Source organism: Coregonus lavaretus, assembly GCF_964263955.1.
Source record: "Coregonus lavaretus genome assembly, chromosome: 23".
In the NCBI taxonomy this organism is placed as follows: Eukaryota; Metazoa; Chordata; class Actinopteri; order Salmoniformes; family Salmonidae; genus Coregonus; species Coregonus lavaretus.
In genome coordinates, this window is record NC_140010.1 from 1,115,181 (window position 1) to 1,140,503 (window position 25,323).

Consider the following 25,323-nt stretch of genomic DNA (forward strand, 5'->3'; position numbering starts at 1 on the left):
AAAGAAAAGGAATAGGACAGTCAATTTTTTAGTTCAACGGGTAAAATGTTTGAAAAAATGATTCGTGTCAATTAAGAATTGGCTAAAAACACCACGAAGCGATTATTTGAGAGGTACCTATAAAATTCCAACGATGCATATGTATGACCTTTCTCACTCAAACGTAGACGTACGTCATGAGTGAGAAAGTAGAGAATATTTACATTTGCATTTTTGGTCATTTGGCAGACGCTCTGGTCCGGAGTGACTTGCATAACCAATAGAGGGTTGCATTGAACTATTATGTTGTGTTGGGCATTTGAATGGCATAAGGTGAAATATGTGTGTATGAGGGAATTCAACGGCGGGTATGAATGATAACCGGATACTACTTAGTATTTGGTTGGTTAAATGCTGAATAAAAGATTTGAGGCGTGGTTATGGGGTAACTAGGAAGACGCACTTATTCAATAGGGAATGGGTGGAGAGAGAGAGAGTTTTTACGTGTATTAAAAGTTGCATAAGATAGCTTTAGTAGTATTCTAGATAGGTCTATGAAAATATGTTACAAGTACGAATGACATTATGGAATATCATCCTTAAATGTATGCTTATCAACGATATCAAGTGTTTGTTTTATTGATTAGGGCCGAATCAGAGAAAACAGTTGAAGAAATTGGATGGCGAACTGAAGTAGCGATAGAGCTGTGAGGGTTGAGTTGAGGACAAAGGAGAATGATTTGTGGCTCTGGTTGGCGGGAAAAAGTGGAGGTCGGGAGACTTTACTGAGAGGAAGTGCTTTGATGAATTCAAATGGTTATTACTTTATTGTATAGGTTGAGTAACACCAGTGGTGGATGAAAATAAATGGTGGATTCTAAAAAATAATTTAGCTTCATTATGTGAACAATGGGATATCGTTTTTACTATTAGGATGATGGATTGAAAAAACATTGGTTATAAGTACACAGTTTAAGGAGGAGAGAATAAAATAAATGGAGAGAAGGCAACTGTTTAGGGTTGAAAAACAAGCAGGAGAAGATGAGACAACAAGCAGTTTTACAGAAGGAAATTACAGAACTCAGGGAGAGTAGAGAGGAAATACACAGTTTAAGGGGATGACCAGTACCCTTTGATAGCCTTGGCTAACCCAAGGGCTGGGGAGGAGCATGCACCAGAGACACTGGATGTATATAGGGCGTGGACACAGCGAGATGTAGTGAGAGCTATAGAGGGTGTAGTGCACCCTAAGACAGGAACAGAGGGGTTCAGGAGGGATTTGGAGAGTCTAGCAGCAAGCTTTAAGCTGAACACAGGGGAAATTGAGAGGGCAGTCAGAACCCTAGTTGGGAAAGATTGGGCAGCTGTTCGGGGGCAGTGGGTTTCAGGGGATGCCAATGGAGCAGTCCTACCATGGGCAAATGATGGGCAATATGTTGGGAAAATAACTGAGTTGTGTAATAATTTAAGGGAACATTACCATCGACATGCTGACTTCTCCAAAGTACATGAATGTAAACAGGAAGACAGTGAGACCATCAGCCAAGTGGCATACCTGAGCCTCCCCAGGGACAGGGAAATTATACTCCGTACCATCAGCAGCTAAAAAATAGCATTCCTTAGTGGAATGAGACCAGAAATAAGCAGGAATATTAAGAAGACTTTAGTGGGATGGGGAACTACTTCGTTAGCCGAGGTCAAGAGATATGCAATCCATAGAGTAAGAAAAAGAACATACGGGAGCTGAGTATTTAATGGCCACTAGGGGAAATAGCTGGTAGAGGTAGAACTCCAGAATAGAAGGGGAGAGAGATTTTCTTAGGGGGTGGATCAAATAATTGATAATGGATCATTTGAAATGAGATCACATGTAGCAGATTTAGAGTAATCAATTAAATAATCATTGTATACTCGGGGAATTTTGAGTGATTTTATGGATTAGTTATAAGGAATTAGATTGATACAAACATTATTCATGGGTTAGGACTGGGGATATCTGTATCATGTTTTGTGTGTACTACCATCTTTAGATTACTGATGGTAATTGAAGGTTAACAAAATGTATAAACAGGAGAAAGAGATTAGCTTATCTCATTGGAATGTTGCTAAGGGGAAGCAGTAGTGAAGTTAAGTCATAAAGGGAGCTACCAATTTAAGTTGAGCCTGGCTATCTTTGATTGTTGTTTTTCAATTGGGTTTTTCAAATAAAAAAACAACACACCCAGCATGATGTTTATAAAGGGTTGTTATGTTGAATTTAGGGGATTTTCAGCAGTTCATGGGTGGTGTTTACTATGCTGTAGGATGGAACGGTTTGTTGGGGGATATTTGAACCTAAATAATGGAATAAGCTGCCGTAATCAGAGGAATGTACAATCTAAGGCGAGACAACTATTGCCTAGATCATTGATTTAGCAATAGGATCAGGTAGATAGGGCCTAGAGAAAAAAATTTTTTGATGAAGAATGATGAGCTTTTTGGTAAGGATAGACTGCTGTAAAGCTTGGGTACTCCATTATGTACTGCAAACGGGTAAATTAAGTGATCTTATCTATGGGAAGGCAATGGCGGCCCATGGTAAAATCATTTGGAACTCTAGGGAGGCATACATATATCAGGGATGTTACCCAAATGGTAGAGAGTAAAGAGGGATATGACATTGGTCGTGATTTAAAGATGATGTTTTTTTTTTGGTGGGCTATTAGAGATAACTGGGTTAATCACGAACATAGAGGTTTTTATTCTTTGTTGCTAGGCAGAAGACTTAGGTGACCTAAATATGGACTTGTCATATCCAACAATCAGTCTTCAGGTCAAGCCCGGGAGAGCCGGGGTAGAACAGAGTTTGAACTAAACATAAGTGTTTTTACAAGATAAGAGATTGATTGATTGGATTACTAATTGATTCTGAACTGAATGAAAGTCGAATTTAGCCGCCATAAAGACAAAGGAAGTGGGAGGAGCAATAAAGAAGCAAAAGACAATCTAAAAAATGAAAGGCATGGCAATTGGTTGATAAATTACCTAAGGGAATGTTTAGGTAGGTGGTAATATTGACACATGAGCAGAACTATGTGTCAAGAGGGGGGAAGTGTCATGATTTAACTGGATTAGAACCCAAATGCAGACAAGTACACCAAGCCAGAGAAGGTTTAACAGGTTTATTTACAATGTTCAAAAAGTCCAGGTTTCCAATAATAGGGGAAGAGCAAGTCCAGGTTACAGGGAGGGTAACAGATCCAGGTCAGGGCAGGTGTGGTACCGTAATGTCCTAGTGTCCGTGGTGAGTCCAAAAGGGAGGTCCGGTAGTGGGGAGCAGGATGGTGGTGGCAGGAGTGAAGCGGAGGCAGAAGTCAGGTTCCCATAATCTGTGGCACAGGAGAAAAGTAAATAGAACAGGCCAAAAACACAAAGAGCAAAAACAAACAGGTTGAGTCGGCAGCGAGACTAACATGGTCGTCTTGACTATGATCTGACGATGAGTGGAAAGTTTGACCGGGTCTTAAAGGCTGAGGTGATTATGGTGAATGAGCTGCAGCTGGAACCCTGACTCCCGCACACCAGACCTCACTCCTGCAATCAAGGACAGACAGAGGGGAGGGGGAGAGCAGAGAGAGAGCTACCTAGCAGCAGTAGGCCTAACAGTACCCCCCCCTCTACGGACGCCACCTGGCGACCGACAGGGTTTATCAGGATGTAACCTATGAAACTCACGGACCAGAGCAGGATCCACAATGAAGCTCCTGGGCACCCAGGAACGTTCCTCAGGACCATAACCCTCCCAATCCACCAGGTACTGGAAACCACGACGGCGAACATCCAGAAGTCGCCGGACAGTGTAGACCGGACCCCCACCCACGATCCTGGGCGGAGGAGGGGGACGAGAGGGCGGGCACAGAGGGCTAACCGACACAGGCTTAATCTGGGAAACATGAAAGGTGGAATGAACCCGTAGGGAGGCAGGAAGCTGTAGCTTAACCGCGCAGGGGTTAACAATAGACAGTATCTTGAACGGTCCTATAAAACGAGGCGCCATCTTCTTAGACTCCACTTTCAACGGAAGGTCACGTGACTTAAGCCATACCTCTTGACCAGGAGAGTAACCGGGAGCCTGGGACCGGTGACGGTTGGCTTGCCTCTGCATGTACGCCGAAGCTCGGGACAGAGCTACCCTGGCCTTCCTCCAGACCTTGAAGCAGCGGCGCATGTGGGACTGCACCGAGGGTACAGCCAGTTCCCTCTCTTGAGAAGGGAACAGGGGAGGCTGATAACCCAGAGCACACAGAAAGGGAGACAAACCAGAGGAAGCGTTAGTCAAGGTGTTATGAGCATATTCCACCCAGGGGAGCATGGTGCTCCACGACCCAGGGTTAGACCCTGTGACACAGCGGAGAGCGGTCTCCATCTCCTGGTTCGCTCTCTCGGCTTGCCCGTTGGTCTGGGGGTGATATCCAGAGGACAGGCTGGATGTAATGCCCAAAGCTTTACAGAAAGCCTTCCAAACCTGGGAGACAAACTGGGGACCCCTGTCAGAGACAATATCCGTGGGTAGACCATGAGAGCGGAACACATGTTCAACCAAAATATCAGCCGTTTCTCTGGCAGTGGGCAGTTTAGGTAGGGCCAAAAAATGAGCAAATTTAGAAAAACGATCAATAACAGTAAGAATGACAGTCTTTCCAGACGAGGGGGGAAGTCCAGTGACAAAATCCAAGGCAATGTGGGACCAGGGCCGGCTGGGTATTGGCAGAGGTCTTAGATGACCAGCGCTGGCCTGGGTGGAGTTCTTACTACGTGCACATACCGTACAAGCAGCAATGAAGGCTCGAGTGTCCGCCTCCATCCTGGGCCACCAGAACTTCCTTCGCACAAAGTCAAGGGTCCGAGTAACTCCAGGGTGACAGGTAAGGGGAGACGAGTGAGCCCACTGAAGTACCTGGGAGCGAACAGACTCAGGGACAAACAACCGGTTAGGAGGACCGCTCCCACGGTCAGCTTGATGATGTTGAGCCTGTCTAACAATCCCTTCGATGTCACATGTAATGGCCGCAATACTGCAGGTAGGAGGCAAGATGAGTTCAGGGTTACTACCAGTATCAACAGCAGAAAAAACACGAGACAGGGCGTCAGGTTTGACGTTGCGTGACCCAGGACGGTAAGACAGAGAAAAATTGAATCTACCAAAAAATAGTGCCCACCTGGCTTGACGGGGGTTGAGCTGCTTCGCTGACTGGATGTATGCCAGATTCTTATGATCCGTCCAAACGATGAAGGGTTGTTCCGCCCCCTCCAGCCAATGCCGCCACTCTTCGAGAGCCAGCTTCACGGCGAGCAGTTCACGATTGCCAACATCATAATTCCTCTCTGCCTGAGAAAGTTTCCGTGAAAGGAAAGCACAGGGATGCAGTTTGTTATCTTCCGGTGAACGTTGTGACAACACCGCACCTACCCCAGTGTCGGATGCATCCACCTCCACGACAAACTGGCGGTCGGGGTCCGGCTGCATCAGAATGGGAGCCGAGGCGAAGCGATGTTTCAGTTCTTCAAACGCTGCTTCGGCCCCTTCATTCCAAGCGAACGGTCGTGCGATGGAGGTGAGAGCGGTGAGTGGCGCCGCAATGCGGCTGTAGTCCTTGATGAACCTCCTGTAGAAGTTCGCAAACCCCAGGAATCGTTGAAGTTGTTTGCGGGTGGAGGGGGCTGGCCAGTCCGTGACAGCAGAGATCTTAGCTGGGTCCATCCGCAACTCCCCCTGAGCTATTATGTAACCCAAAAAAGAGGTCTCAGACACATGAAATTCACATTTCTCCATCTTCACAAACAGTTTGTTCTCCAACAACCTTTGCAACACCTGGTGCACATGCAGTTCGTGTTCCTGGGAGGACTCTGAAAAAATCAGGATATCATCCAGATAGACAAAAACAAACCGATTCAACATGTCCCGAAGGACATCATTGACTAGTGCCTGAAAAACGGCAGGGGCATTGGACAACCCAAAAGGCATAACCAGGTACTCAAAATGTCCCAAAGGTGTGTTGAAGGCAGTCTTCCATTCATCACCTTTACGAATGCACACCAGGTGATACGCATTTCGTAGATCCAGTTTAGTGAAGATAGTTGCACCATGAAGGAGGGGAAAAGCAGAGTTAATTAAAGGCAGAGAATATTTGTTCTTAATGGTGATGTTGTTAAGTCCACGGAAATCAATACAGGGTCTGAGGGTCTTATCCTTCTTAGCAACAAAAAAGAATCCCGCTCCTACAGGTGACGAGGAAGGACGAATAATACCTGACGCCAAGGAGTACCGAATGTAGTTCTCCATAGCCTCCGTCTCCGGGCGGGAGAGATTGTACAGGCGACTGCTGGGGAGAGGGGCTCCTGGCTGGAGGTCAATGGCGCAGTCGTAAGGCCGGTGAGGAGGAAGAGAAGTAGCTCTGTGTTTGCAGAAAACGGATGCCAGGTCATGATACACGTCAGGGACAGCAGAAAGATCCATGGACTCCAGTGGAGGTTGAGGCACAGTGCTGACAGGGGTCTGAGCAGAACACAAACAATTCACATGACAAAATGTGCTCCATGAAACAATTCTACCGGTCACCCAATCAATGTGTGGATTGTGTCTTATGAGCCAGGGGATACCAAGGACCAGGGGGGTCTGTGGGCAGTCAATGATGTGAAACTGAATGTTCTCCTGATGATTACCCGACACTCTGAGACAAACAGGAACAGTCTGATGAGTAATACGGGTCAACAATTGTCAATTTAGACCCTTAGCCTGCAGCGGACAGTCCATAGGAACAGTCTCTAACTCCATTTGTTGAGCCAACTCTCGATCCAAAAAGCTTTCATCGGCACCAGAGTCAACCAGCGCACTAACCGAGAAATTCTGGGACTGCCACTGGAGGGATGCCTGGAGCAGAATGCGGGGAGAAGAGGAAAAATCCGCTGCTCGGCTCACCAAAACTTCTCCCAATAATGATGAGCCGGCCCTTTTCCCGGACGAACTGGGCAGGAAGGAACGAAATGACCAGCTTCTCCACAATACAGGCAGACCCGAGCCTGAATACGACGTGCACGCTCCTCTGAGGACAACCGTGCACGACCCACCTCCATGGCTTCGGGTTCAGTGCTCCTCGTATCGACTCGGGAAGACTCGGCTTTCTCCGTAGGGAAGATGCGGGGAGGAGTTTGTTGACGACAGACCAGTTGCTTGGAACTAACACTCCTCTCCCGGCGGCGCTCCCGAATCCGATTATCCAACCTGATTGTGAGTGAAATAAGATTATCCAGCGTAGGCGATACATCATATGACACCAACTCATCTTTTAAAGCCTCAGACAAAGCATTGATGAACACTCCTTGTAATGCCTCGTCATTCCAACCGCTCAACGCCGCTAACGTCCGAAACTCCACTGCCATCTCCGCCACACTGCGAACCCCCTGCCGAAGAGACAACCGTTTCGCAGCCTCCTTGCCCCGTACGGGGTGGTCAAAAACCTTCCTCATCTCAGTGGAGAAGGCCACGTAAGCGTTGCAAATGTCCGACTGACTCTCCCAGACCGCGGATCCCCAGGCACGAGCGGAACCGCTAGTAGAGTTGATAAGGTAGGCAATACGGGCTCTCTCTGAGGCGTAGGTGAGGGGCTGTTGTTCAAACACTAACGAGCATTGAGTCAAAAATTCACCACAGGTTCCCATGTTCCCATCATAGCGCTCTGGAGCAGGAACAAAAGGCTCTCTGATCTGGGCTGAAGGGGTAGGAAAAACAGGTGGAGCAGGAGAAGGAGCAGTTTGTATGCCATGCCCGAGGGTTGCATTATTAACTTGGGTAGTAAGGACAGACACCTGATTGGTGAGTAATTTAACCTGATTAAACAGCACCTGACTGTTCTCAGCAATAGTCTTAAACAGGGTATCATGTTGGCCAAGTAAAATGTCCTGATTGGCTATAGCAGTCCGAATTTGAGTGCACTCTGGGGTGGTATCCGAGCTACTGTCTGCTGGGTTCATGTTGGTCAGATCATACTGTCATGATTTAACTGGATTAGAACCCAAATGCAGACAAGTACACCAAGCCAGAGAAGGTTTAACAGGTTTATTTACAATGTTCAAAAAGTCCAGGTTTCCAATAATAGGGGAAGAGCAAGTCCAGGTTACAGGGAGGGTAACAGATCCAGGTCAGGGCAGGTGTGGTACCGTAATGTCCTAGTGTCCGTGGTGAGTCCAAAAGGGAGGTCCGGTAGTGGGGAGCAGGATGGTGGTGGCAGGAGTGAAGCGGAGGCAGAAGTCAGGTTCCCATAATCTGTGGCACAGGAGAAAAGTAAATAGAACAGGCCAAAAACACAAAGAGCGAAAACAAACAGGTTGAGTCGGCAGCGAGACTAACATGGTCGTCTTGACTATGATCTGACGATGAGTGGCAAGTTTGACCGGGTCTTAAAGGCTGAGGTGATTATGGTGAATGAGCTGCAGCTGGAACCCTGACTCCCGCACACCAGACTTCACTCCTGCAATCAAGGACAGACAGAGGGGAGGGGGAGAGCAGAGAGAGAGCTACCTAGCAGCAGTAGGCCTAACAGGAAGAGGCTAATTGTAGGATTAAATCATATACGAAGGAGAGGACAAAATACTGTTAAAAAAATTGTTAGATTAATCTGAACATGTGTGAAGATAGTTTATTAACCACACCCGTATGTCAGAGGTTTTGTGCCCCACAGGTGAACTAAAGGAGAAGGTGACCCACTATCTAACCAGGTGACTGGTGAGCATCCAGTCACTAGAAGGAAAACTGGAAGCAGGCCTGTTGGGAAGGGCCCTATCAGGTTATGTTGGTCACCGCCTTGGCCATTAGAATAGCAGAGAGAGGAACCTGGGTCCACGTTACCCACTGCAAGAAGGTAAGACCACATACAAGCACCACTTAGCACACGCAGAGTTGGAGAGCAGAACTAGACCGAATAGGGTCCGGGATCACCTCTGTCAACGAAGATCTCCTACCCCGACCTATCATCACTGTAGTGTGTTCTTAGGGTGTTAGTATGGGGTGGTACCAAGCAGAAGGACTAAAGGCAGGAGAGGGTTGGCGGATTTTGGGAATATGGGTGACCCTGAGCTGCATCATAGTCTCGGCAATAGTCTTGGTATGTCAAGATCCACCACCACCTCGCACCAATTACGCTATGGCCTTACCATTATTAAGAAATAAAAGGGGAGCGACCCGATATACTGACCGTCAAGGACGAATGATCTACAAAATAGGAGTCAGAGAAGGGTGGGGAGTAAGATTCAAAATTAGGATCAGGGATCTTATCAGGGCAGATAAGCAAGCAACGTGGGATTATAAAATCCCATTGTATTTATGTTCAGCTCCCTCGGCGGATTGTTCCTGGGCTCAGGTATTTAGACATACTGGGGGACGGAGATATGAGACGGGGGGGGGGGGGGGCTGGACGTCCAGATGGAGGATAAGAAGGTCTAACGACATCCCCACGGAGATGGTAGTAACGATAGTAAAGGTCACTAAGGAGGACATGAAAAGAACTTACTGGGCTTGCGCGGACGAATACGGACGGGATACTTGTCTGAGATTACATTTGATGGAGTCAAAAGATATGGAAAGCACAGGTACTGTCATTAATCCACTAACAGCAATAGACAGAGTAAATCAGTCAAGGGATGATGGAGTCAATTCGACTAACCCGTCCACTATGAAAGATTTTCTCCTCCAAGAATGGAACCAAGGGGAAGTGGAGGGGGTCCCTGATGAGAATCTCTGGTTAAAATGGATGAAGTACACCGCTAGGGCCTTGGGGGAGACCAATTGTTATGCATGCTCCATTGGGCGACTGACAATGTTGACCGCCCCAATGCCAAAGGCAATGTTTCCCTGTGTATTAGACCTGGGGTCCAATCAAAAAGAGCCAAATTGCACAGGTATTGGGCTGGCAAAATTGACATACTCGGCCAGCCCACCTAGATTCACTTTCACTCCTGGTGAATACCAGTGTTACAGACATAGAAATGGCACCCCATAACTTGGGTGATTTTGATGGCTGTAATGAGATAATTAATGTGACTGATTTAGATAAGGAAGGGAGAGAAAAAATTAGGAGCCTAACCATCCCTCTGACTGATGTGTGGTGGGCATGCACTAACAAAGGGAGCATTCGGCAGACATTACCAGAGGGATGGGTGGGTACTTGTGCACCAGTATTGTTGGTCCAACCTGTAAGAATTAGTCATCAAAGACCAGTGAAAGGAAGAATAAACAGGAGAAAAAGAAATATAAGTCAGGAAGGAAATAGCCCAATTTGGATAGATGGTATCGGCATCCCCAGGGGTGTTCCAGACGAATACAAAGCTATGAATCAAATATGGGAGGGGTTTACCACAACATTTTTCTGGTGGGTGACAATAAACAAAAATATGGATTGGATAAATTATATCTATTACAACCAACAACGATTTATTGACCAGACTAGAGATGCAGTAAAGGGGATCTCAGAGCGATTATCCGCCATCCCGCTCCTAACTTAGTAGAGGTTGTTTCTAGATCAGGCATAAAGGGCCGGTGTCTATAGAAAGATAAGCCATTGTTGCACATTTATCCCTAACAACACCACACTGGATGGGACAGTCACCAGAGCTCTTACAGAATTAACTGCACTAAGTGAAGGATGAACTGAACTCAGAAGTTAGTACATTGTGGATAGGGTAGTTTGATGAAATATTTGGTAAATGGAAAACCATAGCAGCCACCATCTTAGGAGCGGTCAGTGTTTGTATGGGTATTCTTGTATTATGTGGTTGTTGTCTTGTTCCCTGTGTCCGAGGATTGGTGAGTCAGGCGTTGGTGAAATGCAGTATCTAAACAATGATGAGAGATGGACTGACTCCTACGGTGGCCGGGAAGTGCAAAGCAACATTACAAAGAATGAAACACTTTTACAAAGCTCGAGACAAATTTACATTTTGGAAAACAAATTTACATTTTGGAAAACAAATTTACATTTTATAAAACAAATTAACATTTTATAAAACAAATTAACATTTTATAAAACAAATTTACATTTTAGAAAACAAATTAACAAGACGCAAAACACTTTTACCAGTCCCGAAACAAATTTACAAATGACAGATTCGTCACGGAAAGGGAATGTACCATATACCGGAAGTGACACGGAAGTGATAAGCGTGGTCTTTTCGTGTTGTTGTTGTTGTTGTGGAGTTTATGGCGTCAAATAAGTTTATGGTGACCGCCCGAACATGGACTGCGGCCGAGGGATGTTTTGCCCGTTTTGTGGCAAACACATGAACACCTTAACGCGGTTTTGCTTTACGTGTGGTCGGTGTTTGGAGTTTTTAAAGGACGCGGACCAGACGGAAACATTGGAAACACAGGGGACGTCTCGACAGCCGGACAGTGCTATGCAAAGTAAGTTTAGCAAAACCAAAACGCTAGCTATCTAAGGACAGTAACGCTAATGATTTTTTGAGCGGCTTCTAACTTTCTGTTTCGGAACTCTGTCCATTTCTGCAGAACAACCATGCCCATCATACAAACAGTTCATGGAGTACAGAAGCTCGAAATCAAAAGAACGACAGTCTTTTAACTATGGGCCAAAAGGAAGATATAGGGCTGACTGTAAGTCGCTTTGGATAAAAGCGTCTGCTAAATGGCTTATTATTATTATTATTATAAAGAAAGAAAACACGTCCAGGTAAGGTGTACTGACCGTCCTATACAATTTTGCAATGCTCTATATGTATTGGTGTGTTTGTGTATATTTATTTTATCTATGTATACATTAATTATATCTTTGTTATTTTACTAGATAAACGTAGGATTGATGGTGCCAAGTGGAACTGATTTAAAACCTCTAAGAGGGAAAACACTACAGTTATTTACAGACCCAGAGGTAGCAGCACCTGATCTACTGAAACAAGCTGTCCAGAAAATGACAACATTTAACAAGGACATGCACGAAGGACCTTATGTCCTTTTGTATCCAGACTGCTCAGAGGTGGTTCATGTGCCTGGGTCAGAAAGGCCATTCAAATTGGCAGAATATAAAAAGGAAATAGGAAAGGCATATTCCAGGATCACTTTTTTCATTTGCCTAGAAAAACACTATAAAAGAGGTTAGTGGATCTCATGATTCAATATTTCTACATATTTAGATACTCTGCTGGAGGATAGATAATGGTTGTTTGAATTATTTTTTTCAGTGGATGATACCTCAGACTCTGATTCTGAAATTGTCTTCACAACAAGGAGCACAGCTGAACTCAATCGTGCTGACACTTTGGTACATCAGTTATTTCTCTTTTTTTAAATGTTTATGTATGTTTGTATTTATTCATTTTCATATAATTTATTAATTAGATGTACATTGGATTTTAAGCATAAAATCAATGTCCTGGTAAATATTTTAGTGGAAAAAGGCTTGTTTTGATTATTTTGCAGTAACTATTATACAGTAACACAGACAACCATTCAGCATTGATATATACTGTATGTGGTAATGGAAAAATAATGGAACCTGTTGAAAGTTGTTGATCATTTTATCCGTTTCCTCTCAGGTTTTTGAACCACAAAATCGAAGTACTCCCAAACACAAGCTGGACGATGAAAGGTAGGTGTTGCACACTTGGACACAAAGGAATTTTCACACGTGCAATAATAATTCATATTTTGTTGGGCTACAGTGCTTTCACTACCAGGTAGTGCAATAAAGTGCAATTTCACCTTTTTTTTTATTTAACTCACAAAACTGATAAAACTACTAGCAGATATTGCACTACTTATTCACATACACATTATACATACATTTATATTGCTGCACATAAGCTCAACGTTGCTACATGCTATCAGCTGTTTCTGTAACTGACTGCGGTGCCCCCTCGCTCCCTACCTAAAGGACCCACAGCTGCCTGTGTGAGCAGAGCTTTACAGAATAAACCCACTGAAATACAGTTGCCCTTGCAGTTGAATAAACAAAAATTAACCAAACCATTAAAAAAAAACACGTGAGAATGAAGTGGGGGGTATCCACTGTCCATTCATATGTCCCACATCACTGTCGATCCTGCATAGGTACTATAGGCCTTTACTGAAGTGGCACGGTCATCCAGAACCAACTTAAAGAACTCCAACACGTTTCGGCATCTAGCCTTTGTCAGGGAGTCAAATAGATGTAATGAGAGACACTGGGTTTTTTCTAGTGGTAATCCACCAATAGGAAACATGGGACACATTCATATACATAATGTTTACATGATTTGACTATTGTAGGCCTGAAGGACACCTACTGGTTTTAAGATGTCTACAACACCCACTCTAGCCCAGAACACCTTGGACACTAGAAAAGACCCATTGTCTCTCATTTCATCTGTTTGACTCGCTGACGAAGGCTAGATGCAAAAACGCATTAAAGTTCTTTTAAATTGGTTCTGTATGGCTTGGCCACTTGCAATACAAGCATTTTAATAGTTAAAAAATAGTAGTTTGAGCTTTCTTTTATTTTATACCTTTTCCATTAAAAAAGAAACTCAAACTAACTCAGATTTGAGTCCAGGAAGCGCTCCTATCCACATGTTCTCAAAATAATCTTTTTTAAAAATACATCTTTCTGTTCCCTCTACTACTACATGCTACTCAAAGCTACATTATAGCCTTTATCATGAAGCTAATCATTTTAATATGTTTTATCATGTTTCAGAGATGCACCAGGACAATCAACAATTCAGCCTGGACAGGTAATAAGGCAGAGTGTGGCAGCATGACATTTCTTGCTTTCAGTGTTGTTGTTTCAGACATTTTAATCTTTTTTTCAGATAGTAATATCTGATGCTGAGGATCTGGATCCACCGGAAGCAAATCCAGAAAAAATGTCTTGCTACAGGTAAGTAAAAAAAAAAAAAAAAAGATAATGACTGACATAATTTAAATGTATTGAACTGATTACATGGGGAAGACATTTTTGTTTGTAAGATGGTTTAACATGGAAATGGCAATTTCCCAACAGTAAATACACAGACCTGTATTCACCAAATGTTGAGCAGGAGGACGAAGAGCCGGTTGCTGTCAATGTGAAGAATTTCCAACACACAGCAATGTAATATGCTTTTGACTATAGCACTCCAGTTTTTTCACTGTACAATAGTTCTTGTATATCTGGAATATCCACAAATGAATTAACTTTTTGTCATTACAGGGAGGAGACGGACATTGCATTACCTGACATCTTAGCAAACCTGTCTCTTCCTATTGATCATAAAAAAGTCAGCCGGTTTAACATCTCAAGGGATAATGTTTGGGATGGGGCAGTCAGAGGTTTCAAGCGTACAACATATTCTGAAACCTGTGACATGCTGGTGAAATTTACTGATGATACTGGTGTTCTGGAAGAGGGAATTGACACTGGTGGTCCAAGACGAGAGTTTTTAACTCTACTGATGAAACACCTAAAAGACCGGCCCATTTTTGATGGACCAGAAGGACATGGGTTCTTGGTCTACAATGCAAAGGGTATGCATATTGGTTGGATGTGTACTATAGGCTACTAATGGTTGGTTAATGCTCATTGACCATATATATCACATGACATATGCTTGCATATTACAGTATATACAGTAATGCATTGTTTTAATTTTGGAATATGAATTCATTCACAGCTGTTAGGGAGGATGAATACTACTTGGCAGGAAAGATGATTGCTGTGTCAGTTGTGCATGGAGGTCCAGGACCCCATTTCCTGTCAGAAGATCTTGTACATTATCTTGCAGGCCAGCCTTCATTCAAAGCAACAAATAATTTAATAACTGATGAAGAAATAGGGAAAGCTTTGCAAGAGGTGAGAATAGCATAAGGGTATGGTAGGGCAGAGTTTTTCATACTTACTGCAGTGTTTTTGAGACAATGTTTACTTCCTATATCACGTGCGGAATATATTTAATTAATTTATTAGTTTTTGATAGTGTAAGATTACACCTTGCTATGTACGTTATTAAAAAAATTGGCAAGGAGATACAGTGCATACAGTTATTGACTGGGGTGTTTTTGCCCATTTTCATGTCTTTCAGATTGAGAATGCTGCTTCATTGGATGCTCTGCAAGAATGTATGATGAGACACAGCACAATGTTACAGACAGCAGGTTGTCTGAGACATGTGGCTACTGTGGAAGAAAAGAAAGAAATCGTGTCAGACTACCTCCAATGGTATATCATTGACCGCAACTCATCTGTAATTGACAGGTAAGATGATATTTGTAGTGATTAGATTTTTATTTATTTATGTATGAATTTTTTGTTTGAAATGCCTCATGGTCCCCATCTTTGGTTTATGCAAGTATGTATATCTGTTATCAATTTGTCCTTAATCAGAATTTGTACCTTAGTGTATTTCAACGGATATGTGATGTCACTTCATTCTGTGTCAAACTACAGTGCCTTCATTAAGTCTGCACACCTTTATAGATTCAATTTAAAATATATTTAAATCCTTTTCCTCATCAATCTACACACAATACATCATAATGACAAAGCAAAAACAGAAATTAGATCTTAGGTTTCTCCTCCTGACTAACTCTTCCATAGAGGAAAATCAGTCCAGTTACCCCTTAAAGTGATCCATCCACCTCTGCTGCACATCTGGCAGCAGAGTGATGGTTTGAGGCTCACTTTACCCATCAAACCCTTGATGACTTGCTGCTGTTTATCCAACCACCTGCTCCATACTGTAGCAGTGTCATTTACATATGGATCTATTTCTGCCCTCAGTTCTCATAGAGATCCTGACATGCAGAGAGGTTTTAGTATCTCTTGTAAATGTCCCTGAAAATCAGATATAAAGAGTGTGGTGATGTTGTGTGTAAAGCCTGTAGCTTCATACACGAGGAATCCAGGATGGAATTACTTCCAAAGGTGCTTCAACAGTGTACTGAGAAAATGGTTAATTAACTTGTGCGAATGTGATATTCCAGTTTTTAATTTTTATTAAATTTGCTACAATTTCTAAAAACTTGTTTTTGCTTTGTCATTATGATGTATTGTGTGTAGGCTGATGAGGAAAAAGATTAATATTACTATTTTAAATTGAATCTATGACGAAACAAAGTTGTGAAAAAGTGCAATGGGTGTGTAGACTTTCTGAAGGCATCGTGTGAGTGCTCAAGCCACCCATCCGTCTGTGTCATTCCAGTCTTTTGTTTCTGTGTGTTATACTTACAGTTTGTATCAATTAACGTTTAATGTGCAATGCAAAAATAGGGTTTTTGAAATCAATTTTCAACAATGTTAAGGTGGATAGTAATTGTAGAGAAGAGAATATTTAATAGTTTTCTTTAGATCATTTTAAATTCAATTGGCACTACACAGCAGTGAAACAATGTTTGTGTTCACTCTGTAGATTCAGAGATGGTCTTTCAACCCTGGAGTTTTTGACTGCACTACAGCAACACCCTACTTTGCTGGCCCATGTCATGTGCCACTCTGAAAGGCGACTCACTGCTTTTGAACTTGAGAGACTCTTCAAACCTAAATAAAATAATATGCCATTTAGCAGACGCTTTTATCCAAAGCGACTTACAGTCATGCGTGCATACATTTTTGTGTATGGGTGGTCCCGGGGATCGAACCCACTACCTTGGCGTTACAAGCGCCGTGCTCTACCAGCTGAGCTACAGAGGACCTCAGTCCTTCGGGGAGTAATCGAAGACTTAAAGAAAGTCAAACCATGGCCTACTGAGCAGACTATCTCCTTGATTGTGAAGGTTTGTTAGTTTGTTTTTTATAACTAGTTAAGAAAACACATGGCAGTGATGTATCTGAATTGTTTTTCTTTGCAGAAGGCCAGGCTGCTGTGTCTGTGGAAGATGTTTTGATGTTTGCTACTGGGCTGTTTTCACTTCCCCCATCTGGCTTGGAACCACTGCCTCAAATAGAGTTCCTGGAGGACTCTGCGTTCCCAATGGCAAATACATGTTCAAACTCCTTGAGATTACCACTCCTAGACTCATACACTTTGTTTAAGTCACAAATGGACTTTGGAATTCAAAATAGTCCAGGATTCGGCTGTTTCTAAGCTATATGATGGATGACCCCTAGAGTTAAGACTCTGAAAAAGTTGTTGTTGTTAAAGGTTAGGGTTGGGCATCATTTAGATTTTAACGATTCTGATTCCAATTCCTTTTCTTCCTTTTGATTCCGGTTCTTATCGATTCTCGATTCCGATTCTTTGAGTGGTGGAGTTGAAACGGGTCACATGCTTATTTCACAAATAAGAGGAAAGTTTTATTTTGATTCAAAGGTGGGTTGCAGTTTGACGGGGCTTTTTCAATGTAAAATAAAGCCACACTAGAGCACCGCTTACTGTGCTCCATGGCTGCAACACAACAAGCACCTGGCCGCTACAGAAACCAAAACTTGCGCATGTTAAATTTGGAACCCATGATCAGATTTGAAACCCAATCCTCCAAAACGATTCCAATAAAGAAACAATTCCGATGGAATCGTAATTTTTTTAACTATTCCAAGTAGGAATTGGTTCTTGATGCCCAACCCTATTAAAAGGTGCACTTTTAAAGTGCAGTTGCCAAAGTTGTTTTTATAATGTTACTGTATGTGAGCATGTTCTTTTCTCACAGTAAACATTTTGAAAATGTTTTAGATACATTACTCTCAATACTACAAAAGTGTAATAAATACTGATTACTATTTTTGATTAATTTACTTCACACTTAAAAACAATTAAGCTTTGGGTGACAGATTCATAAATATTGTGTTCAGACAGACAGCAGTCTTCCACCACTACAAAAAACCCTCCCTTTTTGATCATTTCATAGCTGAGCCATTTCTTTTAGTTTCATGTACAGTTCGGATGCAGACTCCCAGTTGTCTGGCTTCTGTAACTGATTGTGTTCCATGGCAAAGTCCAAGTACTCCTGCATGTTTGGGTCCCCACAAGGAGTCATTGACCGGCTAGCCTCAGGAAGGGCATCCAGTTCAGCTTGTTCACTTTGAAATCCGCAGTCTCTGGAGCCAAACCTATGTTAAATAGAATACATAATTGCATTTATTTTCATTTAAGCTAAAACGTTACATTAATGCTTTTATCTGTTTATTATCACCAATGTATCACCTGTGTGGTAAGTAGTAGAGTTCATTGGGCACTCCTCCTGGACATGCTGCTGTTCTGGAAGGGCGAATCCTGTGGCTGTTCCACAGTCTCACACACTCATCCAAGTCCTTCTGAATAACATCACCAAAGCAATATCTCAATAGGCATTGATGCTCATGACTCCCGTTGAAGTATCCGGCATCTCTAAGGTCGGCAAATAACTCCATCCAGAACTGAGACCTATAGAAATTGATACAAATGTTTAGTTATACTATAAATAATAAAGGTTAGTTATAATGAAATGTATGGTCTGTGCATCTTTTGGTCATTCGATTTTCTTTTCAGGAACAGCTACTTTTCCTGACGGGCAGGATTTGCTTTACAAATTTGTATTGATAATTATTGTGCTCGTTTTTCATTAAATCGTTCCTGAGAAGAAAATCGAATGACCAAAAGATGCAATGACCCTTTATGAAGACAACTCACCTTCCCTTTCTAAATATAGACCACCAGGACTCAATACGCTGGTTATTTATAGATGAGCCGTACATGTGGCTGGACGCTCCAGAGTAGTAGTCACTGTGATGGTGGCGTAGGGTACATTGAATTGCAGCCATTATGCCGTTCTCAGTGCCGCAATCAGTCCTCAGTCTCATGGGGATGACACCGAGGTTTCGCACACATGACATGAAATAGTGAGCAATCACTGTTGGGTTATTATTTGTTGGTCCACATTGAAGCCACAATACTTTACGTGAAAATCCATCTATGCATCCCGAAATGGCCAAACCGAATGGCTTAAGTTTGTCATAACCATCTGCGTGCCACATATAGTTAGGTCCCATTGAGTAGTTGTCCAGGTCCACGAAGTTCAAATCTGATGGCGTTACTCACGGCGTTTGGCGAGGAATAATCCTTTCTGCGGTACAACTCGGCTTCGTTCAGTTTACTTTTAAGAGTCCTCAAGCTGATGTTTACACCGTGTAGACTTGACATCATGTCCACGATTACAGCGTACGAGTGACCCTCGTTAAAATATTGAACGCAATGATGCAGTATGTCTGGTGTTTCCGTCTGGTCCGCGTCCTTTAAAAACTCCAAACACCGACCACACGTAAAGCAAAACCGCGTTAAGCTGTTCATGTGTTTGCCACAAAACGGGCAAAACATCCCTCGGCCGCAGTCCATGTTCGGGCGGTCACCATAAACTTATTTGACGCCATAAACTCCACAACAACAACAACAACACGAAAAGACCACGCTTATCACTTCCGTGTCACTTCCGGTATATGGTACATTCCCTTTCCGTGACGAATCTGTCATTTGTAAATTTGTTTCGGGACTGGTAAAAGTGTTTTGCGTCTTGTTAATTTGTTTTCTAAAATGTAAATTTGTTTTATAAAATGTTAATTTGTTTTATAAAATGTTAATTTGTTTTATAAAATGTAAATTTGTTTTCCAAAATGTAAATGTGTCTCTCCCTCAACGTGACCAAGACAAAGGAGATGATTGTGGACTACAGGAAAAAAAAGAGGACTGAGCACGCCCCCATTCTCATTGACGGGGCTGTAGTGGAACAGGTTGAGAGCTTCAAGTTCCTTGGTGTCCACATCACCAACGAACTATCATGGTCCAAACACACCAAGACAGTCGTGAAGAGGGCACGACAAAGCCTATTCCGCCTCAGGAGACTAAAAAGATTTGGCATGGGTCCTCAGATCCTCAAAAAATTCTACAGCTGCACCATCGAGAGCATCCTGACTGGTTGCATCACCGCCTGGTATGGCAACTGCTTGGCCTCTGACCGCAAGGCACTACAGAGGGTAGTGCGTACGGCCCAGTACATCACTGGGGCAAAGCTCCCTGCCATCCAGGACCTCTATACCAGGCGGTGTCAGAGGAAGGCCCTCAAAATTGTCAAAGACTCCAGCCACCCTAGTCATAGACTGTTCTCTCTGCTACCGCACGGCAAGCGGTACCGGAGTGCCAAGTCTAGGTCCAAAAGACTTCTCAACAGCTTCTACCCCCAAGCCATAAGACTCCTGAACAGCTAATCATGGCTACCCGGACTATTTGCACTGCCCCCCCACCCCATCCTTTTTACGCTGCTGCTACTCTGTTAAGTATTTATGCATAGTCACTTTAACTCTACCCACATGTACATATTACCTCAACTACCTCAACTAGCCGGTGCCCCCGCACATTGACTCTGCAACGGTACCCCGCTGTATATATAGCCTCCCTACTGTCACTTTATTTTACTGTATATATAGCCTCCCTACTGTCACTTTATTTTACTTCTGCTCTTTTTTTCTCAACACTTTTTTGTTGTTGTTGTTTTATTCTTACTTTTTTTGTTTAAAATAAATGCACTGTTGGTTAAGGGCTGTAAGTAAGCATTTCACTGCAATGTCTGCACCTGTTGTATTCGGCGCATGTGACCAATAAAATTTGATTTGATTTGATTTGATTTGAAATGTTAGAATTATCATGTAGTGTCAACCCACTAACAGAGGGGGCGGTACTAAACATTCAAGGGTGAAGGGGAAGGCGGGAACTGTTTAGAAAAGCCACCTAAAGGTGGGAGGAGTCAAGTTCAGGAGGTATAAAACCGTATGTTTGTGTTTTTGGCGGCAGAGCTCTCCATGAATAAAAATACAAAAAATCCTTCTTCGTGGTTATGGACCTTGAATCATTGATGATTAAAACCAGAGCCTTACAACCTCTGGTAATGATTCAAGCTTAGGTTGAATTAGAGATAGAAATTCACATGACACACACCTGGACTAAGGTGTTGGACTGACAGTCACAGGGAGTCCCAGCCTGGATATCAAATGATATTAGGATATTATGCAGTTACAGTGGCACAGGGAGTCCCAGCCTGGATATCAAATGATATTAGGATATTATGCAGTTACAGTGGCACAGGGAGTCCCAGCCTGGATACCAAATGATATTAGGATATTATGCAGTTACAGTGGCACAGGGAGTCCCAGCCTGGATACCAAATGATATTAGGATATTATGCAGTTACAGTGGCACAGGGAGTCCCAGCCTGGATACCAAATGATATTAGGATATTATGCAGTTACAGTGGCACAGGGAGTCCCAGCCTGGATACCAAATGATATTAGGATATTATGCAGTTACAGTGGCACAGGGAGTCCCAGCCTGGATACCAAATGATATTAGGATATTATGCAGTTACAGTGGCACAGGGAGTCCCAGCCTGGATATCAAATGATATTAGGATATTATGCAGTTACAGTGGCACAGGGAGTCCCAGCCTGGATACCAAATGATATTAGGATATTATGCAGTTACAGTGGCACAGGGAGTCCCAGCCTGGATACCAAATGATATTAGGATATTATGCAGTTACAGTGGCACAGGGAGTCCCAGCCTGGATACCAAATGATATTAGGATATTATGCAGTTACAGTGGCACAGGGAGTCCCAGCCTGGATATCAAATGATATTAGGATATTATGCAGTTACAGTGGCACAGGGAGTCCCAGCCTGGATACCAAATGATATTAGGATATTATGCAGTTACAGTGGCACAGGGAGTCCCAGCCTGGATACCAAATGATATTAGGATATTATGCAGTTACAGTGGCACAGGGAGTCCCAGCCTGGATATCAAATGATATTAGGATATTATGCAGTTACAGTGGCACAGGGAGTCCCAGCCTGGATATCAAATGATATTAGGATATTATGCAGTTACAGTGGCACAGGGAGTCCCAGCCTGGATATCAAATGATATTAGGATATTATGCAGTTACAGTGGCACAGGGAGTCCCAGCCTGGATATCAAATGATATTAGGATATTATGCAGTTACAGTGGCACAGGGAGTCCCAGCCTGGATACCAAATGATATTAGGATATTATGCAGTTACAGTGGCACAGGGAGTCCCAGCCTGGATAATGATATTAGGATATTATGCAGTTACAGTGGCACAGGGAGTCCCAGCCTGGATAATGATATTAGGATATTATGCAGTTACAGTGGCACAGGGAGTCCCAGCCTGGATATCAAATGATATTAGGATATTATGCAGTTACAGTGGCACAGGGAGTCCCAGCCTGGATATCAAATGATATTAGGATATTATGCAGTTACAGTGGCACAGGGAGTCCCAGCCTGGATATCAAATGATATTAGGATATTATGCAGTTACAGTGGCACAGGGAGTCCCAGCCTGGATATCAAATGATATTAGGATATTATGCAGTTACAGTGGCACAGGGAGTCCCAGCCTGGATATCAAATGATATTAGGATATTATGCAGTTACAGTGGCACAGGGAGTCCCAGCCTGGATACCAAATGATATTAGGATATTATGCAGTTACAGTGGCACAGGGAGTCCCAGCCTGGATATCAAATGATATTAGGATATTATGCAGTTACAGTGGCACAGGGAGTCCCAGCCTGGATATCAAATGATATTAGGATATTATGCAGTTACAGTGGCACAGGGAGTCCCAGCCTGGATATCAAATGATATTAGGATATTATGCAGTTACAGTGGCACAGGGAGTCCCAGCCTGGATATCAAATGATATTAGGATATTATGCAGTTACAGTGGCACAGGGAGTCCCAGCCTGGATATCAAATGATATTAGGATATTATGCAGTTACAGTGGCACAGGGAGTCCCAGCCTGGATATCAAATGATATTAGGATATTATGCAGTTACAGTGGCACAGGGAGTCCCAGCCTGGATACCAAATGATATTAGGATATTATGCAGTTACAGTGGCACAGGGAGTCCCAGCCTGGATATCAAATGATATTAGGATATTATGCAGTTACAGTGGCACAGGGAGTCCCAGCCTGGATATCAAATGATATTAGGATATTATGCAGTTACAGTGGCACAGGGAGTCCCAGCCTGGATACCAAATGATATTAGGATATTATGCAGTTACAGTGGCACAGGGAGTCCCAGCCTGGATACCAAATGATATTAGGATATTATGCAGTTACAGTGGCACAGGGAGTCCCAGCCTGGATATCAAATGATATTAGGATATTATGCAGTTACAGTGGCACAGGGAGTCCCAGCCTGGATATCAAATGATATTAGGATATTATGCAGTTACAGTGGCACAGGGAGTCCCAGCCTGGATATCAAATGATATTAGGATATTATGCAGTTACAGTGGCACAGGGAGTCCCAGCCTGGATATCAAATGATATTAGGATATTATGCAGTTACAGTGGCACAGGGAGTCCCAGCCTGGATACCAAATGATATTAGGATATTATGCAGTTACAGTGGCACAGGGAGTCCCAGCCTGGATATCAAATGATATTAGGATATTATGCAGTTACAGTGGCACAGGGAGTCCCAGCCTGGATACCAAATGATATTAGGATATTATGCAGTTACAGTGGCACAGGGAGTCCCAGCCTGGATACCAAATGATATTAGGATATTATGCAGTTACAGTGGCACAGGGAGTCCCAGCCTGGATACCAAATGATATTAGGATATTATGCAGTTACAGTGGCACAGGGAGTCCCAGCCTGGATATCAAATGATATTAGGATATTATGCAGTTACAGTGGCACAGGGAGTCCCAGCCTGGATATCAAATGATATTAGGATATTATGCAGTTACAGTGGCACAGGGAGTCCCAGCCTGGATATCAAATGATATTAGGATATTATGCAGTTACAGTGGCACAGGGAGTCCCAGCCTGGATATCAAATGATATTAGGATATTATGCAGTTACAGTGGCACAGGGAGTCCCAGCCTGGATATCAAATGATATTAGGATATTATGCAGTTACAGTGGCACAGGGAGTCCCAGCCTGGATACCCATCAAATGATATTAGGATATTATGCAGTTACAGTGGCACAGGGAGTCCCAGCCTGGATATCAAATGATATTAGGATATTATGCAGTTACAGTGGCACAGGGAGTCCCAGCCTGGATATCAAATGATATTAGGATATTATGCAGTTACAGTGGCACAGGGAGTCCCAGCCTGGATATCAAATGATATTAGGATATTATGCAGTTACAGTGGCACAGGGAGTCCCAGCCTGGATATCAAATGATATTAGGATATTATGCAGTTACAGTGGCACAGGGAGTCCCAGCCTGGATACCAAATGATATTAGGATATTATGCAGTTACAGTGGCACAGGGAGTCCCAGCCTGGATATCAAATGATATTAGGATATTATGCAGTTACAGTGGCACAGGGAGTCCCAGCCTGGATATCAAATGATATTAGGATATTATGCAGTTACAGTGGCACAGGGAGTCCCAGCCTGGATATCAAATGATATTAGGATATTATGCAGTTACAGTGGCACAGGGAGTCCCAGCCTGGATACCAAATGATATTAGGATATTATGCAGTTACAGTGGCACAGGGAGTCCCAGCCTGGATATCAAATGATATTAGGATATTATGCAGTTACAGTGGCACAGGGAGTCCCAGCCTGGATATCAAATGATATTAGGATATTATGCAGTTACAGTGGCACAGGGAGTCCCAGCCTGGATATCAAATGATATTAGGATATTATGCAGTTACAGTGGCACAGGGAGTCCCAGCCTGGATATCAAATGATATTAGGATATTATGCAGTTACAGTGGCACAGGGAGTCCCAGCCTGGATATCAAATGATATTAGGATATTATGCAGTTACAGTGGCACAGGGAGTCCCAGCCTGGATATCAAATGATATTAGGATATTATGCAGTTACAGTGGCACAGGGAGTCCCAGCCTGGATATCAAATGATATTAGGATATTATGCAGTTACAGTGGCACAGGGAGTCCCAGCCTGGATATCAAATGATATTAGGATATTATGCAGTTACAGTGGCACAGGGAGTCCCAGCCTGGATATCAAATGATATTAGGATATTATGCAGTTACAGTGGCACAGGGAGTCCCAGCCTGGATATCAAATGATATTAGGATATTATGCAGTTACAGTGGCACAGGGAGTCCCAGCCTGGATATCAAATGATATTAGGATATTATGCAGTTACAGTGGCACAGGGAGTCCCAGCCTGGATACCAAATGATATTAGGATATTATGCAGTTACAGTGGCACAGGGAGTCCCAGCCTGGATACCAAATGATATTAGGATATTATGCAGTTACAGTGGCACAGGGAGTCCCAGCCTGGATACCAAATGATATTAGGATATTATGCAGTTACAGTGGCACAGGGAGTCCC

The 25,323-nt window shown here is 43.2% G+C and overlaps 1 protein-coding gene and 1 long non-coding RNA gene across 3 annotated transcripts; one reads left to right on the forward strand and one right to left on the reverse strand.

Annotated features, from left to right (window-relative positions):
• Nucleotides 1-11,185: 11,185 nt before the first annotated feature.
• On the forward strand, nt 11,186-15,895 carry LOC311150617 (uncharacterized protein). 2 transcript variants are annotated; one of them, XM_084188102.1, is made up of 11 exons: nt 11,186-11,413; nt 11,519-11,699; nt 11,814-12,120; nt 12,208-12,287; nt 12,562-12,614; nt 13,701-13,737; nt 13,816-13,883; nt 14,007-14,096; nt 14,196-14,509; nt 14,656-14,834; nt 15,064-15,895. In XM_084188102.1, the coding sequence occupies exons 2-11, from the start codon at nt 11,655-11,657 to the stop codon at nt 15,238-15,240; spliced, it is 1,350 nt and encodes a 449-aa protein (XP_084044228.1). In that variant the 5' UTR covers nt 11,186-11,413; nt 11,519-11,654; the 3' UTR covers nt 15,241-15,895. The 2 variants fall into 2 exon arrangements, with proteins under 2 accessions (XP_084044228.1, XP_084044229.1); XM_084188103.1 differs by lacking the exon at nt 14,656-14,834 and having other exon boundaries at nt 11,189-11,413; nt 15,064-15,266.
• Nucleotides 15,896-15,958: 63 nt separating this feature from the next.
• On the reverse strand, nt 15,959-19,388 carry LOC311150619. The gene is made up of 3 exons (XR_014615125.1): nt 18,586-19,388; nt 18,121-18,339; nt 15,959-18,026 (listed from the first exon to the last, which is right to left on the reverse strand). It is a non-coding gene; the product is annotated as an uncharacterized lncRNA (long non-coding RNA).
• Nucleotides 19,389-25,323: the final 5,935 nt, after the last annotated feature.

Coding starts and splice junctions, on each gene's coding strand:
- LOC311150617 (XM_084188102.1), top strand. CDS start 11,655: ATGGCTTATTATTATTATTATTATAAAGAAAGAAAACACGTCCAG. Junction 13,738..13,815: donor CAACAATTCAGCCTGGACAG/GTAATAAGGCAG, acceptor TCTTTTTTTCAG/ATAGTAATATCTGATGCTGA. Junction 14,510..14,655: donor CTTGGTCTACAATGCAAAGG/GTATGCATATTG, acceptor ATTCATTCACAG/CTGTTAGGGAGGATGAATAC.